General features: G+C 47.7%; 1 protein-coding gene across 1 annotated transcript in view; it reads left to right on the top strand.

The window, feature by feature from the left end:
- The window catches only part of LOC119463953 (phospholipid-transporting ATPase ABCA3), a 102,777-nt gene that overhangs the window by 28,789 nt on the left and 49,748 nt on the right, over nucleotides 1-24,240 (top strand). Inside the window, exons 5-8 of the mRNA XM_049655440.1 lie at nucleotides 8,724-8,878; nucleotides 9,859-10,014; nucleotides 15,054-15,264; nucleotides 21,982-22,234. Of these exons, the coding sequence (XP_049511397.1) occupies nucleotides 8,724-8,878; nucleotides 9,859-10,014; nucleotides 15,054-15,264; nucleotides 21,982-22,234 (775 nt within the window). The remainder of the gene's footprint in view (nucleotides 1-8,723; nucleotides 8,879-9,858; nucleotides 10,015-15,053; nucleotides 15,265-21,981; nucleotides 22,235-24,240) is intronic.

Here is a 24,240-nt window from a genome sequence, read left to right as displayed (position 1 = left end):
CCGTACTTCATCGCTCTTGCGTCCTACCTCCAATTCTCTCTAGTACCATTCGAAAAACTTGACGCTGCAGTTCTTGGAGGAGAAACTGCTTGTTCGCGAACTGTCCCAATTCCTCCTGCTCGCTCGACAAATTTACTCGCTGTTTGAGTGGAAGGTGTTGCTGTCGACGCTCTTATAGACACTGGAGCTGCCATCTCTTTTATTCATCGCGAACTATGCTTCCGTCTACGCAAAGTGCAAACTCCGTATGTTGGCCCGGTCTTATGTAGCGCCAATGACAGTCCGGTTTATCCTATCGGACAGTGTATTGCTCGTGTCCTCATCGAAGGAATTCACCATCATATACAGCTTGCTGTGCTTTCGTCGTGCGCTCGTCTGATGATCTTATGCTTTGATTTCTTGTCAGCTGCGTCTGCTGTCATTTCGTGCGGGCAACCACTTACACACATTATGGACACCCAGCTCTCTGACACCGCTGATTCCACGCCGCCCCACCTTGTCACAGTGTCAGATTTTGTCCTTCCACCCGGCCAAGCCCACATTCTTACCATTAGATCAAGAGAAAATATCCACGGCGACGCAGTGGTTTCCCCTTCTCAGCGCAGCATTTTTTGGGTAATCGCCACCGCCTCTTTTCTAGTGCGTTTCTCACGTGGCTGCGCCAGTCTGACCGCCTACAACTCGACATCAGAGCCATGCACTTCTGCTGCCGGAGGGGTCCACTGTTGCCATCCTTATCGACGCATCACCAGTATTTCTCGTCACTGCTTCGCCTGCTTCGTCATTCCCAGAGTGTACGCCCACAGATGGTTAACCCAGTGCCTCTCGGGGCCACTGTGAGTTCAGATCTCAGCCCAACCCAGACTGATGCCTTGCTCACCATCTTAAGGAAACACCAAACTTGCTTTAACGTTTGTTCGGATGGCTTGGGGTCAAACAAGGTGGCTGCTCATCGCATTGAAACAAAACGATCCCGCGTCATTCATAGCCGCCCTCACCATGTATCGTCTGCTGAACGCAGGGTTATAGAAGACCAAGTAAACGACATGCTCGCTCGGAACGTTATAAGGCCTTCAGCTAGCTCTTGGCCTTCTCCTGTTGTCCTAGTTAAAAAAAAGAATGATTCGGTACGCTTTTGCATCGATTATAGGGCGCTAAACCAAATTACCCGTAAGGATGTCTATCCTATGCCTCGTACTCACGATGCTTTGGATACCTTACAAGGTGCCGGATACATTTCGAGCCTCGAATTGAGTTCTGGCTATTGGCAGATCCCATTGGCTCATAGACAACGAGAAGATGGCGTTTGCAACAGCTGATGGAATTTTTGAATTCAATGTAATGCATTTTGGTCTGTGCAATGCGCCAGCTACATTTGAACGAACGATCGATAGCGTACTGCGCGTCCTCAAACAGAGAACCTGCATTTGTTACCTCTACTACATTGTCATCTTTTCGTCCAGCTTCTCCGAGCACCTACAACGTTTCGACGACGTTCTCACGTGTCTTGCCAAGGCCGGTCTGCAATTCAATACTAAGAAGTGTCGATTTGCGAGCCTTAATTAGCATCAAAGTATTAGGTCCGACCAACTCATGCTTGCTTTTTTGGACGAGTTGAACTTTTCGCCACCCATTGCGAGGACTTCACTTTCGTTTCAACATCATAGCCACAAACCCATGTCTCATCGCAAGTTATTATGTTCTTGAGAAATTTTTCATCGTCATTGGCAATGGGGAGCAGTTCTTGGCTGATTTCAACACGGGTCTGCTTCTGTTCGTCGGTCAACAAACGCGGCACGAATTTTGCACTGACATGACTCATCCCAAGTTTGTCACTCAAAATTCCATGATATGATCCTACGCTTATACTCACTTCGTCAGCGACTTCTCGAGCAGTCAAACGACGATTTCCACGAATCACAGTTCGAACTCTCCCGACGTGGTCATCATCTGTGGATATGGAAGGTCGTCCAGGCTTGAGATTGTCACCGACCGACATTCTTCCCTCTTAAAAACGCTTGAACCACTTGTAGCACTGTGTGCGACTCATACAATCCTCCCCGTACTCTTGGCTAAGCAACTTAAGTGTCTCTGTGAAAGTTTTCCCAAGTTTGTAACAGAGCTTCACACACACACGCTATTCTTCCAATTCCTTCATTGTCACTTTGGCACCAATCCGAAGAACAGCTTGTTCATGTGCTCACTTCAGCGGCTGTACCTTGCCAACTAACGGTCAGAGCGAAACGCGGCACATGGTAGTTGTCTAAACTTGCCGCTACATAAGCTCTGTAGCTGCAGCACGCTCCCTCTGCCGGTTGGCGCGCTATTTCAAAAGTTCCCACAAGTATCGACTGGCTCGCTGGCTTATCCCGTCCTCCCAACAGCTGCTTAAGATGACACCTTGCGCGGTTTAAACTTCATGATGGATGATTGTTTCGACATGTTTACCTCCCTACCGGTCACTGATTGGTCCTAGTCGCCCTCGCTCAATTTGATGGCAAATTTTACACGCGTTTCATGACGACGCAACACCTGGCCACTTAGGATTTCACATTACCTACGACCACACACCTATACCGAATACTATACCGAATACCTATGACTCGCTGCTTTTGGCCTGGCCTGTCCACCTGTGTTGCCAAGCACGTCAGTTCGTGTGCGTCATGCCAACATCGAAAACGTTTGTCCTCTCTTCCTGCCGGCCCTTTACAACCATTGCCGTGCCCGTCCGTTCCCTTCGAATTCATGGGTATCGATTTATCCGGACCCCTTCCGCTTCCACCCGCGGTTCACCGCTGGATTGTCACCGCCGTTGACTATCTCGCTTGCTGAGCTGAGACGGCAGGTCTTCCTTGTGGTGCGGCCTCTGAAATCGCCGAGTTTCTCCTGCACGCGATTATCTTGCGCCATGGTGCAAGATAATCGTGTTCTTCTAATTGACCGTGCCAAGACATTTCTTTCACGTGTTCTTGCTGAAATCTTGGAGGCCTCTCATAGCCTCCATAAGACAACCTCAGCGTATCATCCCCAAACCAGTATTCCTACCGAGCGTTTCCATCAAACCCTGCCCGACATGATCTTCATGTATGTAAAACCCGACCACACAAACTGGCACACTATTCTTCCTTTCGTCACGTTTGCTTATAATACTGCCGCTCAACAAACTACAGCCCCTTTTTTCTCGTGTACGGCCGTGGACCGCCTTTTGTTTTGGACACCACCTTTCTCTCTACGCCTCCTGTTCCATTCGCATTTCTACCAGAGGAGTTCGCCGCCCGCGTCACCGCGAGCACTGCGGCCATCCAGGACAAGAGGAAAGTCCGTTGTGATGCGACCCGTCGTGTCATTTCGTTCCGTCCAGGCGACGAAGTGCTCCTGTGGACACCTGTTCCAGTACCGGAGCTCTGTGTATCGCGGCCCGTATACCGTGCTTGAAAGAACATCTGCCGTGAACTATCGCGTGGTTCCTGTTAAATCGGCTACGGACTGGAGTTGTCGCAGCGCTGAAATCGTTCACATCTCTTGTCTGAAGCCGTATGTTCGGCGTTCGTACCGTTTCTGACTCGCTGCTTTGCCGACCGGTTTCGAGAAGGGGGGGGGGGGGGGGGGAGTTAGCGCTAACTTTGCAATTCATCATCGTCTACACGGGAATATACCCATCCTCATAATCATCATGATCGTTTGTCGGGTTGGTGCTCATTGGCTGTCTCGCGCTGTAATAAAATACCAGGGCTCTACCTTCGTCCCGGGCATCGTCCTACAATATATATATATATATATATATATATATATATATATATACAGAAATTTGTACGTATATATATATGTACAAATTTGGGTATGTGTGTTTACTTGCTCCGTTTCTTCAGTGTGTTTACAATTGCCGCGCGACTGACCGCTCGAGGCACTTTGCGTGGATTCGCACTGCTCTTTCACACTCTGGAAAACATGTAGCACGTATTGAACAACTCCGAGCTGTACCGGGAGTTTTCTATGTTGCTCTACAATTTTCGCATTGACGCATTTTATGTAATTGTAATATTCGAGAAGTTGGTTAATTAAGCAAAACTAGTTATTTAATTAGGCGGAGAGAGAGAATAAACTTTATTTAAATAGCCGGCGATGATGGTCGTCCCCAGTTGGGTAGCGTCCTCAGTCCCGTGGTCCCTCGCCGCCTGTCTCGCTCTGTCCACCAGTCGAAGATGGTCTTCAGGGCACGAGCTGGTCAGCAGGTTCTCCTACTGCTCCGGTATAGGGGGTTGGGAATGAGGGGCAGTGTCATGTGCGCACGCTCCCATACCATATGGTAGAGTGTGCACGGCGCTAAGAATTTTTTGCAGGTGTAGTCATAGCATGTTGGATACATCGCGTGGAACAGTGTCCCGTGCGAAAAGGTGTTTCTGTGTAGCCTTCTTCATGCAACCGCGTCCTGTCTCTTAAATTTGGGGTTCAGTGGAGGATATCTTCTTCTGCCGAGTCAGTAATACGCCACGATTTCGGTGTATCGTTCTGGTACGCCTACGTCCGGGTCCCCCACGGCGCGGACACCCAGCGGGTCAGCCCGGAAAGTGCGTTCTCGGACTGCAACGTGTGCCGTGACATTCCCCGCGAGCGAGTCGTGCCCCGGAATCCACACTATGCCCATGTCCAGGAGGTCCTTGGTCCTTTTGAGTACATTGAGTTTTTTGCGTTCTTTATGCAAATCTTTGCAAATTGTGCCCTAGGACATTGAAAACAGTAGAGCTGCTCACGTGATGGCTTGTTTTGGTTTATGGGACCACCATCCTGTAACCACGATTGTACTGCTGCACAGTGAACGCGCGCGGCGAGGTAAGCGACAAGGTGTGGATGCCCTTGGCCTTTCTAACCAATTACTGCTGCTGGGACTTTACTGTTCGTACCTACAGCTAGACTGTCGATGTCTGTACACTTCGAATAAATTTTAACAGCGAAGCTGTTTAAGCCACCCGTAATTTGTGGTGCGTAGCAAGAAACTACCAAGAAAGAAAAGAAAATAAACTTTTTGCTGAGGCGGGATTCGAGCCCAGCGTACCCCCGGTCCCAAAGCGAGCGTCGTAACCACTAGGCTATACAGCCTTTCTTTTTTTCTTTATTACCTTCTTCGCCACAATACATCAGATCATCATCATCATCATCAGCCTATATTTTATGTCCACTGCAGGACGAAGGCCTCTCCTTGCGATCTCCAATTACTCCTGTCTTGCGCTAGCGTTACATACATACACAACAATACATACAACAATACATACACCCATGCAAATACAACGCAGGTCACAGCCACACCTGCAGAGCATGCATTTATGCGAACCATATGATTGAGTTCGAGCGTCGTCGTCTTTGTCCATTGCTGGCGCGTTCGTACGCTCGCGCTCTGCGAGGTGAAAAGGTTTTACGCGCTATGAGAGCGAGAGAGAGACGCATTCACGGAGAGGGTCTACTGGAACGCGGTCTCGGCATTGGAAGGCGGTGTCGGTGTTGCAAGCTGCGCTATGCAACGCGCAGATGACGGCCGTAAGTCCGAGACGCGCGAAAAGAAATTATCATCATCATGAGTAATAAGATGAAAAGTTCGCGTGCACTTCCAGAAAATGCTGGGCTACGATCGTCCAGCTTCGCTATTTCAAGCGTTGCGCGGCCGAGTGCACGGTTAAGTGTTTTTTCATCTGTAATCCAGAAAACATACGTGCTCCGCAACACCAATAAAATAACGTGGACGAATGTACGCATAAGGGGACGCATAAGGTACCTAACGGCGAGCTCCACAATGCAGTCGTTGCGCTAAAGAGCCAACGATACATGCGTATACTGGTATTCATCGGAAACCACCCATAGACAGGGCAAGCTTGGACAGAGTCGCAGTAGTGAACTTGTTAGGCGAGTTATTCGTGGTAAGAAAGGTGAAAAGTGGCTGCGGATTTGCTTGCTTAGCTACAAATTACTTATGGTATAATGCTATATCAGTACATGACCTGGAAAAAAAGGTTGTATCATTTGCGTTGGTGTGAGTTTGCACACTGGTCTGACACTATTACTTTGTGTAAGGGAGGGCCGGGGCCCCACTTCCTCAAAATAGAATAAGGCTACTCGTAGTCTTAGAACTTATTTGCTCTATGTGCAAAAGACGTTTGAAAAGCTATTGGACGCAAGGCTCGATTAATATAACATCCACTGCGACGTCATTTCAGACTAAGTGCATTGACTTCCTTACTTGAATATATTGAAATCAGCTTATCAGTAATCTTAAACTACGAAATTCTTAGTCTGATTTGATACTACAAACAAAAATTAATCTTTGCAATTATTTGCCAAACCACACTTTGCACAAATTTTTGTAAAATCTAGAGAAATATGTTAGCCAAGTTAGAGGATAACTCTCTTCGCAGCTTGGAAGCACCGGTTAGAACACAGCGGGAGTGCTTCGAACGATGTACTGAAAACATAGCGCAGACAAGAGGACTAGGAGAAAATGATAACCTGGGTGGTTTGTTTTCTTCTCGTTGTCCCGGGGTGTGTGCTTTTTTATGTTACAGCGTAAGCTGTTAGGGGCTCATTCCAATAGCCATTTCAGTTCGCGATGGTGTCCACCGCCGGCGGAAATGCGAAAAAAAAGTACCCGTATCCGGCGGGATCGAACACGCGCCCGCTGCGTGGGAGTCAGATACTCTACCACTGATCCACGCAAGCGCTTGCTATCGGGGCATCGGGAAAATGCCCTAAAACGCTCCCTAGGCGCAGACGACCCGGGCCTCCGCCAGTATGGTGGCGCCATCTAGGTAAGGCGCCTGCAGACGCAGCGTGCGCAGGCGCAGACGACGAGATGCGATTCAAACGAGGCGCGCAATCAACGCGATCCCGAGCTGCCCGAGGCTCTGCCAGTATGGTGGTGCCATCTAGCTAAGGTGCCTGCAAATGCAGTGTGCCCGACATAGTTGCATATAGCAATTGCATGCTGCATGCAACTGAACCTGGTGTAATCAAGCAGGCTAGGTCACTATTTGTCACCAGCCCGTTTTGAAGATTCCAATAAACAATCATGATCATCATCAACCACAACAACAACCTACCGTGCCACGGGATGTGAGATGTGCGCCACGTTTTCTGGGTACCTCTTCGGTACACGTTGTGGCGTCTCCTCGCAAGGTACCAATCGTTGCTGAAGAAGCGAATCGGAGAGCTACGTGCGCGGCTACAACCAGGCTTGATCGGGCTCAGCAGACTGCGGTGCAGAGAGCATTACAAGCCGTAGCTCGCCGTCGACGCCGGGCGGATAGTTGATACCGTTCTCGTCAAAACGAGGCGAAGAGACTTTGCCCCGAACACCCTGTTGTGCGTGGTGCCGAAATTGGAGCTACTCTTGAGCCACTGCACCAGCTTACGCTGTGACTTTGGTGCGTGTGCCACGCAGGTCTGTCACATTTTAACGTGATAGCGTTTAGACAACACTTGCGTTTAGGACCCCGTGTCGCAGAAAATCCGGCGCCGGCGTCGGCTTCGGCATTGGCGCCCGCAGCCGAAAAAAACATCCCGAACCACGTTTAGGTACGCCACACCATTCTATCATTAATTCTGCTCATACCTTATCTTGCATCTTGACAAAACAAATGTCATGGAACAAAACACCCACAGCGGATGCCTTTTATGTTAAATCTTCTTAGACTGAAATTATAAAAGTGCGAAACAAATACGGAAACCTGAAAATGATGTAATTTCTTTGACGCGGTTGTGCACAATCTCCGGGATCGGCCCAAGCAAGAGGCCGCGTTTCCACCAGAAAACTGCCTACGTGCATAGCGTTCGCCGCCAGTGTTTGCCAGTATCAATTACGGTTGGATAAGCTGCAGTCGTCGGGAACTATGAGTAGCAGTCAGTGTTCTTTGAATGCTATCGCGATCCACTCTTAACAGTGAATCTTAGGCGTCCTCTCAATTTTTTCTAGTAAGGTGATGTTTCAATAACTAACCCAAAATAGCACTCTTGTTCTTGGCCATAATTGTGAACGGTAGTTTCATCGCATGAATGACATTGGTATTTATACCAGAGTTGTTCAGTCGTCGGCTTAGATTACTGTACTCCCTACACGTGCAATCATTTAGGGCCGTTCACATGCGCACATTGATAGCCGTCAAAGTTTTCGCAATAGTAATTTAAACAGTCTTAGAAACTATATTTTCACCGTTACTATTAGGTAAAGCAACGTGAGATAACCAGTCAAATTCAAACAATATGGACGCAGGAACCACAAAAAAGAAAGTGCATGTGGGAGTAACAAACACAATAAAGTTACAGAATCCTCAATTAGGTCTTTCTTTCGAAACAAACATACATTTGGACCTCTATGTCACTCATAATCTTTATTATTTGACTTTGTTATGTATGTAATACAGCGGAAGTAGCCGATGCTATGTTGCAAAGATGATCATTGTTGCAGCTTATGCTCTTATTGATGTTATTTGGAGACAAATCTCTTGGTACGAAGATGATATATGCTATTGGCAGAAATATATGTATTTGCTTCGCAACGATTACCATCCGTGTTCGAAATGTATTTATAATTACACTACAGAAAGTATAGTAAGCACTGATATTCATATGACGTTCGAAATATTTCACGTGTTTTTTTTTTTTTACGACGACTCAGAAATGTCTTCACCCAACTCAACAAACGTGAGTGCTTTATTCAGTGACTGATTTGAACTACATAGGTATGAAGGCCCCAACCAGTGGCGTCGCCATAGTCTGTGGCTACGACGTCTCCAAGCAACGCTACCACGTGCGCCAGCTGGTCAGCCTTTGTCAACAGACAGATATCTTCTTCGATGATATGACATGTACTGAGAACCTCCTCTACTTCGGATCGGTACGCGTCAGGCATTCTTACTGTGGTCATGCATTAGTACAATATCAAAATTGTTTACGAATTTACTATACACTTTTCTACATTCTGTGGAATATTATACAGCGTACTTAGTAGGATTATACTTAGATTCAACCATACAAAAGTCTTCAATCAACATTGGGCAAACGGTGCCAGAGAACTCGAGGTACAAGAAAAGCAGGCGGGGACAATCACAAGGCACACCAACAACTGAAGGTTTCTATCTACTTTGGTTGTACCTCGGGTTCTCTGGTGCTGTTTGTCGCTATAGCTCCCCAACTAGCCCAACAATACCTTTTGACTAATTATCATGCCTGCCACAGCCCCATACCCAGGAATTTCGGACGTTGACCGTGGTGCCATTTCTGGAACTTCACTGAAATGCACCAGTGTAAACCCACTTGGCAGCATTTCTTTTAAAATGGTACTTCAATCACTGCCCGTGTTTCAACAAATTTAAGTTAACAACTTCGAAAGCGTACACTCTTCTAATAACATGCGAAGTACGGCAATTCGCCACGTCTTTGATGCGGTTATCAGAATTTCGCTCAGAACTGAAAGACGGCTTTAATGGAGTGAAGGCGTAACGAGTGAGTGCCATAACTACGCATGCTATTTAAATGACGCACTCCCCGACGTTGTTACCTGAATGCTCACTCCTTCACACTTTAGGTTCACTTTCCCACGTTTTTCAGAGCACCCACTGCATACGGCGTGTCGGCAGTGATAGGACCACATCACACCTGGACTCATTGTCCATCGTCCACCTAAACTCATGTCCATCGTCATCGCCGTGAAACATAGCGGCAGTGACGGATGGCGAATTAGCAAGAGTTGAGATTTTTACTGCCGTAGATGTGTTGTATATTGCTTGAATTAATATTCCTCCCTACCATCTCTATGATAATTTTGAAATCAATGATATAGACAGATGACAATAATGCCTTGCATTTTTTTTGCAGCTCAAGGGAACAAAGAAAGCCAAACTTGTGAACTCCATTACGGAAACACTGCGTGTGGTCGGGCTTGAAGACAAGGCTTATAGTATGCCACACCAGCTGTCTGGCGGCATGAAGAGGAGGCTGAGCATAGCCATTACCCTTGTTTCTGAGCCAGAGGTAAATTATCAGTAGCAAGATGGGCAATCATTGTTTACCTCACGTCCATGAGTATCAGATAGTGATTGCAGTCAACAGAACCGCTATCACCAGCTTGTTTTACATAAAGTGCTCGATGAAGGCATCTTCCGGTGATTTGCAATTACCCCTATTGAGCCATATGACGATGTTATTTCCTTCACACCACCTAGAACATCATTCCTATTGACTGCGCTATCGTTACCTGGACACTCATCTGACAACTCCGGTAAATTAATGGTTTTACGCCCTGTGAATCAAATAACCTGCCCAACTTCATTGCTTGGTTTAATCTTAACTAGATAATTGTGTACCTCATTTTGTTCTTGAATGACACCATACGTGTGCAAGTTGGAAAGAGCCAATTCAATTATTTTCAATAAAAGTTACAGCGAATTGCATGGATCTGTGGCAATCAGCGTACGGCGAAGCACTCGTAGATGATTACGCAAATTTGCACATAAATATTTATAATGATTTGTATTCAGGCCTATATGTGATAACATGCAACTTCTTGCTTTAGTACTTTTCTCTCTCTTCACATCTGTAACTAGAAATGTACATACATAGTTACATACACACACGCCCGCACACTTGTTGGTTCTACAGATTGATCTGAAGAACAAAAATACACCAACCACTAAGGGACGTATAATGAAAAGAACGGCCTAATGTCAGAACTTGTGCAGCTACGGAGTTATCTAGGGAGGACATTGATGCAATATCGCTGATAACGGTTTGCCTGATGTGGCATATTGGAAAAGCAAGGAGGTTATATAACACTCCTAGACTTGTAGTTGGTCCAGCCGTCTATGGGAGCGTTCATGTCATCCAGACCGTATTGGTAAAGACAGAAAATTGTGGGCTCAGCATAGGCGACCGCGAAATAATAGTGGCACACGAATTCGTCTTTACTTCCACGATGAAAACTTAAGAATAAACATCTTTAAGGTATATCTCGATTCACATTTCTGTGTCACTGTTATAAAAAATTCCTCCGTCCATTTACTGCGGCTACCTTCGAGAAAAGCTACTGGCGGGATGCTTGATCAAATTACTAAAGGTGTCTCCACAGGAACTATAGTCGGGTACAGCTTAAGACGACAGGAGAGGCACCGCCCAGATGACCGAAGCGCGGCAGCCGATTGTCTCCGCGACTAAGGAAATAGTCCTGCTGACGCGACTCGGCCCAGCTTGAAGCGCGTGTTGCATGCTCTCTATTAGCGGGGTCACAAGCCATCCGACTCATGACGTCAGTCTAGAGAGTGGACCCATTGGTGGAAGCTCGTGTGCATCCGCCTTTGAGGAGGAAATGCCGCAGCCTTCTAAAGTTGTACCCTGCTGTAGACTGATGTGACGTGATGGCGTAAAAACATTCATTGCTTTTGACCTATTGGTAAACGCGAAAGAATTTAAGCCACCTTGTCTTACTACCATACATGCAGCACCCCACATACGTTACTGCACCCTGCAGTAACCTGCGCCTACGAGGCAGTTGCTCAACCACTAGCCCACAACTGCTGTTCATTTAGGGATGTGCGCTGCTCCCATGCCGTCCATTTTTCCAACAAGGGGGTATCCATCCGAAGCATTATGGTACCCACGAAGTGCTCAAAGGCCAGCACGGAGATCATGTTTGCACGCACTTTAGTGGTAGGTACCCAGCGTCACTAGTGTTGCAGATTACAGCACATGCACTACCCAAGGCTGTGCTTACTTAGAAATGGGGAATCCTCAGCATATGACCTCCAAATGACGCGTGAAATCAGAGACAAAGGCAGTATAGGCTCGCTTTGTAGATGCGACCTCTACAGAGCAGAAGACCACACTAAAGGCCACCTGTACCTATTAGCGCTGAGTGGACGCTCAGCCGTAGCCTTGCAGAAGGCACGGCATACATGAAAATGATGTGGGTTGGACCCTAACACGCTTGAGCGTGCGTAGCTTAGCGGTCTCCGGGAATACACATGTCAGAAACACGGACCAATAAGAATGTCATCATATAAGTCTCCGGGAAAAAGATGATAGTGGGGCTAGAGATAATGCAGACAGCTTGGACCTTTACGCGCCCCAGCGGAGGCAATGCATTTCTTTGGCCTTCGCCACACGTACACGGCACCCCGGGATTGGCACAACCAAGGGAAATCGAGAGTTGCCGTTTCCTTTCCCTCTCTCCAGCCTTCGTCGTTCTCTCTTACTTGTAATTTTTGTAGCGTTAGCTACACTGGCCTAGCCAAGCCCGTTGCGCGCGGCACATAAAGAGCCGTGCTGCGCATGCGCAAGGATCAGTGATGTCACACGGCTTGCGCACCGGAGCCACCGGAGCCGGCACCTCTCGCGCACTCCGCCGCCGCCGCGCGCGACTCACCGCCGCCGGTCTGCGCATTCCACAGGAGTGACGTCGTAGCCGTGGTAGACGCACTGGCGCTGGCGCGCGCTCGCTGTGCAGTCGCCGTCTGACACTGCGCTGGAGCCGCTGCGCTTCTGACTGGTGTTTGCCAGTGTGGTATAGCCATGGAGAAGGAGAGCGCAAATGCTGCTCAACAGCGCAAAAGAACGGAGAAGCTTGACTCATCGGATCCCGAAGTAGTTGCCTGTTAATTAGCGGTTGAGCTTAGGAGACAACCAGGAAAGCTAAGAATAATCAGCTGAACCTTTGCTCACGCTACGTATATCCTGGCATAGCCGAGCTAAGCCACTGCAACTTTTTTATTTCTTCTTCTCACTTCTCTTTATACCAGATTTTCCAGGCAGGAAGGGTTAAGCTGGTGTAGAATTTCCAACCTTGGACGTATTACGTTATAGTAGCTACGTACAACTGGCGCCTGCGTAATGCTGCAGCAGACTCTGGCATCGGCCCGGCCCAAGACGAGTATGGCCGTGGCTATGCCACCAGCCCTTTTGGCGACAGCAGCAGGTGCTGGTTCACCGTCTCTGAAGGAGGGACATAACTCCCCAGGCAGTCGGTGAAACAAGCGCCTAAGGAGCGGTAGAATGCTCTCGACCGCTCCAAAAACAAACCATGCATCATGGTAGCCGGAAAGGGCAGTGAAAGCTAATTTTCCTTTCCTAAACACACAGTATAACACTCTCTCAAATGGATACACAAATGCTACAGTGCAATGTGAGAGGTGGTTTTCACAATCTTGATGACATTAAACAATACTAACACAAACCGAATACAAAATTGCTCTCTGCTAGGGAAAGACATTTAAAAGCTACACATACAAATTTGCTCCTGCCATACGCTATTTTAGTAAAGACCGTGACGAGGCTAAGGCCTCATCCGGTGGTGTAGCCATAGTTGTCGTCGAGATTTTCTTACCAAACTTTCCCCCTTCCTATGACCCTCGAGGAAGTCGCAGTGCGTGCAATTCTTTTTGATTAATTAGTTGACGTCTGCATCATATTCATACCTCAAAATTATCACCTGAGCAAAACGGAATCCTATGGCCTCACTGACCATATTCCTGAACCTCATCTTGCTTTCTGGCACCTCAGAGCTCACAACAATCTGTGGGAAGACTTCCGGTGTGACATGAGGGGTCGACTGATGGAAAACTTTCTTCTGACTACTGGTGTGTGCCTATTTAACAAGAAAAAGCCCACCTACTACAATCTTCTACATTATTTTTATTCTTCAATCGATCTAGCGCTTGGATCTCCCATGCTATCTTGATGACTTAGAATGGAGTGTATTCAAAAATCTGTTTGGGAGTGATCACTTCCCGATTACACTGAATCTAAAACAGGAACAAGACTCTCCTGCACTTCTCTCTCGGTGGAAACTTGGCCATAGTGGTACATTTTTTCCTCTACTCCAAATATACGAGATTGTAGTAAATACAAGGAATAGGTAAGTTTGTGTTTCTGCAATGGACTTCCTGGGTCATCGGAGGAATTCCTTCGCAATCTTGCCACCTGTAGCTCGTGTGGAAGCTATCAACTTGTTTTCACGTTCACCGACTACTAAGAACCTGGGGGAAATCCTGGGGCTAGCTAAACACTATCGACGGTTCGTTTCTCACAGCACCGCCCTGTTGGACGGCTTCATGCCTTGTAGCACTTCAGACGACACGGAATGCTCCGATGTAGTTATCCCTGTTAAATACTTTGTTAAGTGTTAATTGCCAACGTTCCGGTCTTTCTCTTCTTGTGTATATTAAATGGCTTATGTGTCACATGCACGAATGGCTTTGTCCTGATTTTGGGTGCTAGGAGGCTGTGCCTCAGTGACACGCATGAAAGTTAAACAGAACCGTCAACATAGGGTCCCACATCTCGCGGTCGCTGACGTGCTCGTAAACGGCATCCAAGTCTTTTATATCCGCACCATCCGCACAAGAAACGGTTACAGGGTCCTGTAGGTGTAAAATATTCACATCACCTAGTAGCCGATGAGCTGGCGTCAGTGTTACAAATCGCTGAAGAAGCATGACAGTGACCACTTCAATATTCAGTAGTTGGCTAATGGCGAGGACACGGATGACAGGCCTACCACTTAAGCACTTTGCAGGGCTGGCAGTTGTTTACAATTATCTACAAGATTACAATAACTGCAAGCAACCACAACGAATGCAAGGCCTTTGCGTGCATTTGGCCACCGCGTCGCTGTCGTCGTCATCTTGCGACCGACAGTATCAACACCTCTACTGTCTCGGGGAAATACGATCCCTTAGATACTTACATTGCCAGTAAACACATTACGGAGCAGCTTTAAGACATGTTTCAGAGCCCCTGGGAATACTCTAAAAAAGTTCTAGTCAGAAAAATGGCCGTGTGGGGGCCACATTTCTTTCTTACATTATTTGTGATCATTTTGACGTATAGAACCGGATACACCCGGAACTGTGACTAAATGTCGATGGCGTTTAGCCATTTAGAAGAAAGCTTCCTGTCAAGGTAAGTATTGAACTAAATCCACGAAAAAAAATTGTATATGAAATCACTTCAGCTTTAAACACTCCAAGTGCTCAAAGTTTACCGAGGACCGTCGACTAATGCATTCAAGACAATTGCAGCTCCTGATTCTGGACGAGCCAACGGCTGGCATGGATCCTGAGACAAGGCGGTGTGTCTGGGACACCTTGCAGAACGTAGCGAAGAAGAGTACCCTACTTCTGTCTTCTCATGACATGGAGGAGGCTGACGCCATCGGCGATCAGATAATTGTCATGGCAAACGGTGTGGCCGTCTGCAGTGGATCTACAGCCTTTCTCAAGAAAGCATGTGGTACGGCTCTGCAGATGCTCGTTATTTCTATGCTGATTTATTCATTACTGCCAGCTGCCGCTTAGCCGCCCAAGTAGTAGATGGTACACACATACCAAATCATTGCATCCAAAGAGTTCAAGTTACAACAAGGAAAAAAATTAGACGACGCTTAAGCTTCGCCTTTAAGAGTGGAACGGGACAGCATTAAATATCCCTGACTGCTTGGTAGGCTTCCCGGCCACTGCAGCTTTATTTGTTTCTCCAACTTTGCCCCCGCGCGCGACTGCGCAGGAGGCGGGTGCAATCTAGATGGTGTATGTGCAAGGAACCAACCGGCGCACACCACTGTCTGAATGGTAGAAATGCTGGAAAAGGGGTATGTATTTGAGGTTCTGCATAAGAGAATTATGTTTTCTCATATATTGAAATTACAATCCAACACAATCACGTCTAAAGGTTGTGGTTAAGTCGTAATGTACGATTCTTTTGACGTATTTTGCTTTGAGAAATTCAATTAGTTCACTAACGCATCTGCGCTCCTCGGAGGCCCTGCGTGCTTGGGCCATTGTTTTCTCGTCCGCCGACGCTGAGGTCGACGCCAGATTTTCTGTGACACGAGGCCTTTAACGCTGTCCAGTTAAATTGTAATTCCCTCTAATAATAGAAAGTGGCTCGTTACAATGTTTTTAACACGAAAGTGTTTTATGCCGGGGTCCACCAAGACTTCACTGACGTATTTCCGTCACGGAAATACGTCATAGAACATAATACAAAGAAAGAAACCAGAAGAAAAAGTTCCACAAACATGCAAAATTTGGAAATTGAACCCACGACCTCTCGGTCCGCGACGATAGATCGCCGAGCGTTTAGCCCATTGCGCCACAAACGCATTTGCAGAGAGCTACACAGACGCGCCTTATATATCTAACACTCCTCCGTGTACCCGCGCTCTTGCTCGGGGCGGTGCCGCCGCCTACGAGCAGAAAAGAGAAGTACTGCATTATGACACTAACGCGCACCGACAGTGAACGCTTCGGTGGTCTCAGCACTACGACGCCTCGATGCCAGCATTCGAAGGGACGCTGGCATCAAGAAGCACTACCAACGCCACTTAGGTGGCGTTCACCGTACTCAGCACAGCGGAGCGTGGCCTCCGCAATTAGCTCTGAAAATGTTTCTGAAGTTGATCGCGGAGGCTGCAATTACGACGCGCTGTACGCGCTGATTTGACTCGGTGACGATTCAGTTACGTGCTTTGTCTTGCGCGTTGTATTAGTGTGTCAGTTACGTGCTTCGTCTTTCGCGTTGTGCTAGCGTGTGCAGCGTAGTGCAGCTTCCATATGCACGACGGTTGCTCATGGTCATCGACGTTGGTAGTCGTGATTGAGGAGACGTGCCACCAGGCGTCAGCGTGGGTGCATCAACGCCTAAGGGCGCTTTAGCCACAAAACACCAATAGACATTGTATATCAATGTGCAATAAACATTACACTACTTCTGTGAAGACACGTTTCACTTTCGTGTTCTATACCGATTCCTATATAAGAGGGATCAACCACATTTTTTTGTAACAATCTAGAAACTGTGTTTTACCGTGGATTAGCTATTTACCCGCCATTGAGTATAGCCCAGGTGAGTTAGTTAATACATGAGGAGAGTTTAAGTTTCACGTTTCGTCGCAACCGTCTCCCATATATGTTAGGCCAACGTCTCCTAACTCGATTGAATGCATCTTATGTGTGCACACTTGTTCATCTAAAATTGTATTCTACCTTACTCTTTGCCGCATTTGATTAAGGTATACGTTTAAATTCTCTTGGTTCTCAATATTTACCGCAAGTGGAGCCCCAGGTATGTAACTACCGCTTTACACGGCCTGCCAAACTCCACGATCTCTTGCTTGCGTAGGCTAGTCGCTAAGGTATGGCATAGACACTTGAGTCACTGAACTCGATCTTGCAACATGCTAGTTCGCATAAATTTTGTTACTAAACTAACCCACCAGTCTAAAGATAGCTAGAGATGCGGCTAGAGGTGGCTTGTCTGGCGGTGTATTCCACGAAATTGATGTCATGAACCTTCAGAGTTATCATTGTTATGGGCGCGGAGCTTACGGTGAAGACAAAAACATCACAGCGCGACATGTGCGTACTTCCAGCTCGTATTTATTGTTAAACGCAGACAAAACAAAACCGGCCGCAAAGGTAAAATATAACGCAATAAATAGCAGAACCTGCGCGCTGTTGGATTTGGTGTAAGCAAAATAGGGTCTTCACCATGGCGGTCTTCCCAGCGTCAGTGCATCTTGCACGGTGCGTGCGCTCTAAATACAGTGTCGCCACGTTTGTGCTGACGTCATTCTATGTAACATTCACTTGTGTGTACTTCTCGTGCCGCCTTCAGTCTCTCAGAGGCTCCTCTGTACCCTGCTCACTGGCCAAACCATTCCCTTCTAACTGACCATGACTTTTAAATCCGTCAGAAAACACGAATGATCTTCGTTTGAAAAAAAAATCGGGGTAGCTTGCACTAGTGGCGCAATCGGTTCCTAGCTGGTCATGGCTATACGAAGTGATGTTAAGCAAGACGAAGTAATGCCAAGTGATGTTAAGTTATACGAAGTGTATAAGCATTTCCTCGTGGTCCGTGGCAGCAGGGAACGCCTCGCGAAGCAATTGTTGTCCGAGCACACGTAGGGGAAGTGGGGCGAAAGCTATGACCAGTCTACGGACGGCGCGCAGCAGACAAAAGGCCGGGATGGCGACAAAGCGCATGCGCAGTAGCACGCAGCTGGTGGGAGCTCGGTCGAGCCACCGCCAGAGGCGCCTGCTGCAGTCACGGACACCGCGGGAGTTCGGTGCTAATGCGGGGAAACGGAGAAGCGCGGATGGCGTCGGCAGCACCTCTGCGCGTTGCCTCGTTGGTGCTGCTATAATTTATTTCTCTCTCTCTCTCGCTCTCATGTTCTCTTTCTCTCTCCAGAGCATAGCGCGCGACACGCGCACTCTCTCTCGCTCTCATTTTCTTTTTCTCTCTGCCGAGCGACGCTCCGCGAGGTGGTTGCTAGGCAACGCAGTGGCAGGCAGCTGCGGCGACGCTGGTTGCCATGGTTACGGCGCAGCTGACTTTTCATGAAACGCGCACGTTTTACGGCGCGCTTAAACAGCATCGCTGTTAAAATATACGGCAATCAGTATGGGGCTGTGAAGTACTGTGGGAGTCTACGCCGCGTTGTCGCCGAGCGTGATTGCACTTCCTCCGTGGTTGGAACTGCTGTGAGCGTCACAAACTATCCACACTCTCCGTATAGTGCAGTCTAAAATGTGTGCTGATCCTAAAGAACACTGGGTATCTGCCCCTGGGGCCTACTTGGTATGAGCTATTGAGTTCCCCTCTCATCAGTGAACATCTTTCACGGTAACTATACGGTCACTGTGTAATGTGCGGCGTTCCAGTGGGTGTGTACCGCTGGGTTTGACTAGGTATTTTCCGCCTTATATGAATGTTGGCCATTGCCGCGGGTATGCGCCACAATGCATGTGTCACTGTGTATATGCAGCTCTAGAATGTACTGATTTGATTGTAAATTTTCTAGTGTCAAATCTAGGCTGGCAATCCAGTCTGTGAGCCTACCCGGCATTCGGCTTGGGCCTTCGAAGCACCGCGAGAGCCTACGCCGTGCTACCGCCGAGAGGGTTGTAGTACCCCCGAGGGGCAAACTGCTGTCAGCGGGACTACACCAGCCGTCGCTCTCCAAATTACGCAGCCGAAATATAGTGCAATCTAAAAATTTGGGCAGATCCCAAAAAGGCTTGGGGCTACTGGGTAATGTACAGAGTGGCACAAGGGCCACTCTGTACTCGCCATTTTTTAATTAACTTATTTCGCGCCCTAGCAACAACGAACACCATCCGCTGCACTCCGTTTATATTCGCTGGATGTTGCAGAAATACTAACTGTTCGCTGCAGGACGCACATATCAATCACTGGATTCATTCTATACTAAATTGAATGCTTAGTATTACGTATTTGGTGCCTCGAGCACTCCTCACTTTCCTCTCTTGCACACGCGAGATTGAGCCGCCATCGTCGGCTCACCCTTACACGCTTTCACTCGCGCTTACAGCCTACGGCACGCGGCGATGATGTTAGCGCTCTTGGACTTTATACGGAACATCACGGCGACGCCAACGGCGACGGCCGTAATGCGCCTGGATTATCCCTATAATTTGTATCGCAGTAAAATTGAGGACGCAGTAAGCAAATCTATACAGGCTCTTCCACTTAACATGGGCCAAACTTTAAAAACATCCAAATGCTACGTAGCTGGATAGAACCATGGTAATGCTGTTTGGCGTCGCTTGCAGATACTCAGATTATTTTTGGCATTCCGCCCAATTAGATAATTAGTCATAATAAATAATAAACTTCTCAATTACTATAATTAGATCAGAAGTGTCAGAACTGTAGAGCCTTACGACAAACTTCCGATAAGGCTTTGTGTTGGTCATGGCGTGGTACATAACAGTGTTTAATCAAGCGTGAAAGGTGCCCGCGACTAAACGCAAAGTGCCTCGAGCGGCCAGTCGCGCGGCAATCTGGCCACCCTTTTCGACTCGGAGGCCACGCGCTGAATTCCTGGCAGCGCCTCTAGAGGGCTCAGCGTGTCCGGAAAGAGACGCCATAGAGGGGACCGGTCGCTGCACGAGGCTTTTCTCAGCTTTGGAACGCACCTGAACGCCATGCATTTTAGAGGCCAAGCACAGGCATCGCATTGGCGGTGTTAGATGGCACCAAGTGTTCTCGGGGCAACGCGTAAGAGGAATCTCGCTGTAGTACACGATTCATACATAACTAGTTTTGACGGTGGCAATACGCTGTGTCGCAGTATTGATCGAACAATAAACACATAACGGCCGACAGTCATCGTGAAATGGGCTCCGCGAATTTTTTAGGGGCGAAGCACCTTAGGGCCGAGCCTTGTCCTTCGTCGTCGTCCGTTGTCCGTAGCTCTGGTTTGCATGTATAATGTGTATACCAGACCATGTACATGTGTACTGTACACATGTACAGTATATATATATATATATATATATTCGCACCACATACCCAGTGACCCGAGTTGTTGTGAAAAAGGTTATTGGAGAGCGGCACATGGCAAGTGTCACGTTCTATGATAGCCAAGGTGGAGAAACCGTTAGTTTTGACACATTTCCTTTAGCAGGGCAGCCCAGTGCACTAACCGTTACACCTTGGCCTACCCGTTCGCTCAAGATTGCGGGAAAATGGTTAGAGTCGTGGAAGCAAAGAAACATGTCAATAAGTGTGGAAGGTAAACTCAGAACACTGAACGGATTAACAGAAGAACCGCTTAAAATATGGGAGGTGAATGTGTAACTTTTCCGCTGCGGTGTTGCCGCTTTCATTGGCGGCAGTGAATGATTCTACAAGCAAATCCATTATGTACGCTTGTGAAAAGCTAGTCGACGTCGAAAGGCGCTAGTACATCGCGATCAACTTGCGCGATGTTCCGGACCTTTTTAAATAATTCTTCGGAATGGTGGATACGGGTACTAGTTCTTCCAATGAACTCAAAGCGAGTATAGTGTACGATTGATGGCATCAAGGCGTTGGCCTTAGGCATTTTTGCCAAACAGCATACTGGCGAGGCAGGGCAATTGGCGTGAAGGAGTCAGTAGTAAACCATCTTGTTCAACAAAGCAGCAAACACCAGTCAGTAGCTTGCGGAACTCACGCAGTATCTTCAGCGTTGCATTCCTTATATGACATATGTTAGCCTCTTAGTCCGCAAGCAATGTCAGCTTCTTTTCACGGTAGTCCATCTTGCGATGTAATACCTTCCTGCTACTTCCGGTGTTCCGACCTATGCCTGAAGGAACCACGGCAATACTTTATTTCAACAAAGGCTATTGATGAGGTTCTTTTCTCCTGCTGACAACTTACAGGTGGTGTTGTGCTCGTAGCCGTCAACGAACGCTCACGGTGCTGTGCGCCCGTCGCCCCGTCGACGAAATTCAATTTGTTGTACAGCGTTCCCCGCAATAGGCACCTCGCAAAATAAACTTGAAACCCCGGGTAACGTTGGACAGCTCGGCCGAGTACGATTTGCACGACGAGGGGTTATGCTGGGTGGACAATGCGTGGTCCCTGTGCGAGGTCCCGTTGGATAGCGATGGCCTAGCGAGCTTGTTTGCTTCCGTGTTCTTTGTGCCATCACCTTATAGATTGCTTGTAATTGGCGTGCATCCAAATGAACGCCATCTTGTGGGGGATTAGGTGCCCACGGGGACCGTGAGCGAAGAAGCCATTTTATTGTTTCTCATGTCTGTCTGACAACAAAAATCGTAGCAGTTCTTTGTCTGCTTTGGTAACCATACCTAAAACCAAAACTTAAGGGTACGGGTTCCCCAAGACGGCGAGACAGCCTAATAAGTCCTCGAGCCCCGCGTACACTCATATGATGCACATGGTATTGAAGGAACGCAAATTTATAGAAGAAACTTGATTCGCTTTTCTGCAGCATAATAAATCATATTTTTGTGCTTTTTATCCCAGCCTGTTGTGATGCCATTAGAGTGGCAGAAAATTAAATCTGCGACTTCGTTCTTAGCGAAACGATACTGTAGCCACAGAGTCGTTGCGGCAGCTTAAAATATACTTATGCATAAGAACCATGATACGACTCCTCTCACGCTAGGTTTTCTATGCACGCAGGCGTTGGATACAAGCTGACGTTTACCAAGGTGCCGAAAGCGTTTGATCTCAATCAAGCGATGGCTATCGTCCATAACACTATACCGAAAGCGGTTGTGGATGATGACAAGGAAAGCGAAGTGTCCATCATGCTGGGGACAACGGACCCCACAGGGTTCTCAGCAATGTTCAAGGAGCTGGAGAGCTCTCTCGAAAAACTGGGCATCACAAGCATAGGAGTCACCGTTGCTTCGATGAAGGATGTCTACCTTAAGTAAGTTATAAATGTAATACAAATAAATGAGGAACATATTCAAGAAGTGGGGCAATAATTAAGGTATGCACGAAACACGTAAATGAAATAATGTCGGCCCCTGTGTACTTGTGTCATCCAGCTGTGGAACGAGCAGGTAAATTCCTATAAGTCAGAGGCATACAATCGACAGCATCAGTGAGAAAAGTGCAAGGTAACCTTAACCCACCAATAAAACAGAACTCGAAATTCGACCATTCGCTTTACGGAAATATACTGTTAAGTTTCACATAGCAATACCGTTATTTAAAGCAATATCTTTGTTTGAATGATTGGCTCTTTTTGTTCCGGTTGGTGGTGCTTTGTGTTTCACCGCCAATACAAGGACACCGATGCAAATCGAATACGTTCTCACACGTAACCGACTTGCGGGGCGTGCTCGGTAATCAGTGTCAATCGTGCTTACAACTGTCATGCCTAGCCTCAATCATGTCTGCGACTTCTTCAGCACCAATTTTACCACCTAATTTTAAAACCGAATTAAGATGAAAAATCATCTTTGTTAGTAGGAGAAAGGAACGCCTTTCGCCCTTTCGCCCGGGGCGGGCGGCCACAGTATTTAAGGAATCCGTGAGCCCTGGCCGCCTTTCAAACCCTCTTCACTAGTGCTAGCTTGTTCTCAGAGAACATGCGATCACTTCCGATGTGGAGGTTTTCCCACGGCACCTCGGTTGGTGTGTGCGGTGGCGTAGTGTTGTCCTACAGCCACACCCTCCCAAAAAATGTGTCATATAAAGCTTTTATCCTCTGTGCCAGTTTTGTGCAGATGCACAGGTAGCAGCCGATGGAGCGGGACCTCGGAAGCGGCGGTGATGCATTTGTACGGCTATGCGAAAGCGTGGGGAATTGGGAGATTCATCTCTTTGCCTGCCGCAGCACCTGCTCAATTCAAACTACTCCGTAATCTTTATTTAAATCCCGCCTAGTGGAACGTGTCCTAGTAGAGGCTATAGCGTTTTTCACGCCATAGCGTTAAGGACCCCATGTCGCAGAAAATCTGGCGTTGGCATCGGTGTCGGCGGGGGCTCGCCGGCGTCGTTGGCGGAAATAATCCTGCTGAACTACGTCATCCCGAACCACCCCTACAGGCCCTAGAGGTCCTTCGCGTGGCGCAATGAGTTAGTGAACAAAAATTGAATTTGTCAAAGTAAAATCCGCCAAAAAATTAGTAAAATACGACTTAACCACAGCCTACGGACATGATAGCGTCGAATTGTCATTTGAATATACGAGAAAAAAGCCTGATAAGCAGCCAGGGATCTTTGAATGCTATAGCGTTCACTCTTAACGGCAAAGTTTAAGCGTCCTCCATTTTTTTACGGCAGGGAGCAACTTTCGATTGCACCGAAGAGTATCACCACTGATACTTCGGTCGTTGTCAGGCCCAACGCACCACGTAGAACGAGTTGGCGCTAAAGGCACCGACATAAACATCGCGGCCGGCATAAACAGTGCTCTGCTGACTGGAGAGTGCACGGCCTGGCGATGGCTGGGAAGATGTAACGAGAGTCGACAGCTCAGCTCATGAAACAGCAAGACCACTTTGCCACGCACCGTACTCACGCATTGTTTCGGTTTGAAGTATAAACATTCAAGGAGAAGAGCGTGTCTGGACATGGGAAAGCATTCGGCATCTGACCGCTTGCAAGGCATGTTTCTGCGGGATTCATCACCTCCACACGACGGCGTTTATATTAGCACTATGCGGAAATAGCGGGTTCTCAGAAATGCGCACCACGGTGGTGTTCGACTGTTTATACCAGCTAGGAGTCCCAAGTGAAAACCGAAGGCACTGTGTGTGGCCACTTGTTATGAGAACGAACAACAGCCCCGACATAGCACTTGTTGTTCTTACGCTAATCCAAAGTCTGCAGAGGCGGAAGAAGACGGGAGCGATCGGTTACCTGCAAGAACCAATTACTGTTGCGGTCAAGCCGTCGGAAAGATTGCTAGTGAGACTAAGGTCA

Source organism: Dermacentor silvarum, chromosome 9 (assembly GCF_013339745.2).
Source record: "Dermacentor silvarum isolate Dsil-2018 chromosome 9, BIME_Dsil_1.4, whole genome shotgun sequence".
Classification (NCBI taxonomy): domain Eukaryota; kingdom Metazoa; phylum Arthropoda; class Arachnida; order Ixodida; family Ixodidae; genus Dermacentor; species Dermacentor silvarum.
The sequence above is the reverse complement of the archived record's forward strand: the minus strand, read 5'-3'. Positions and strand labels throughout refer to the sequence as shown.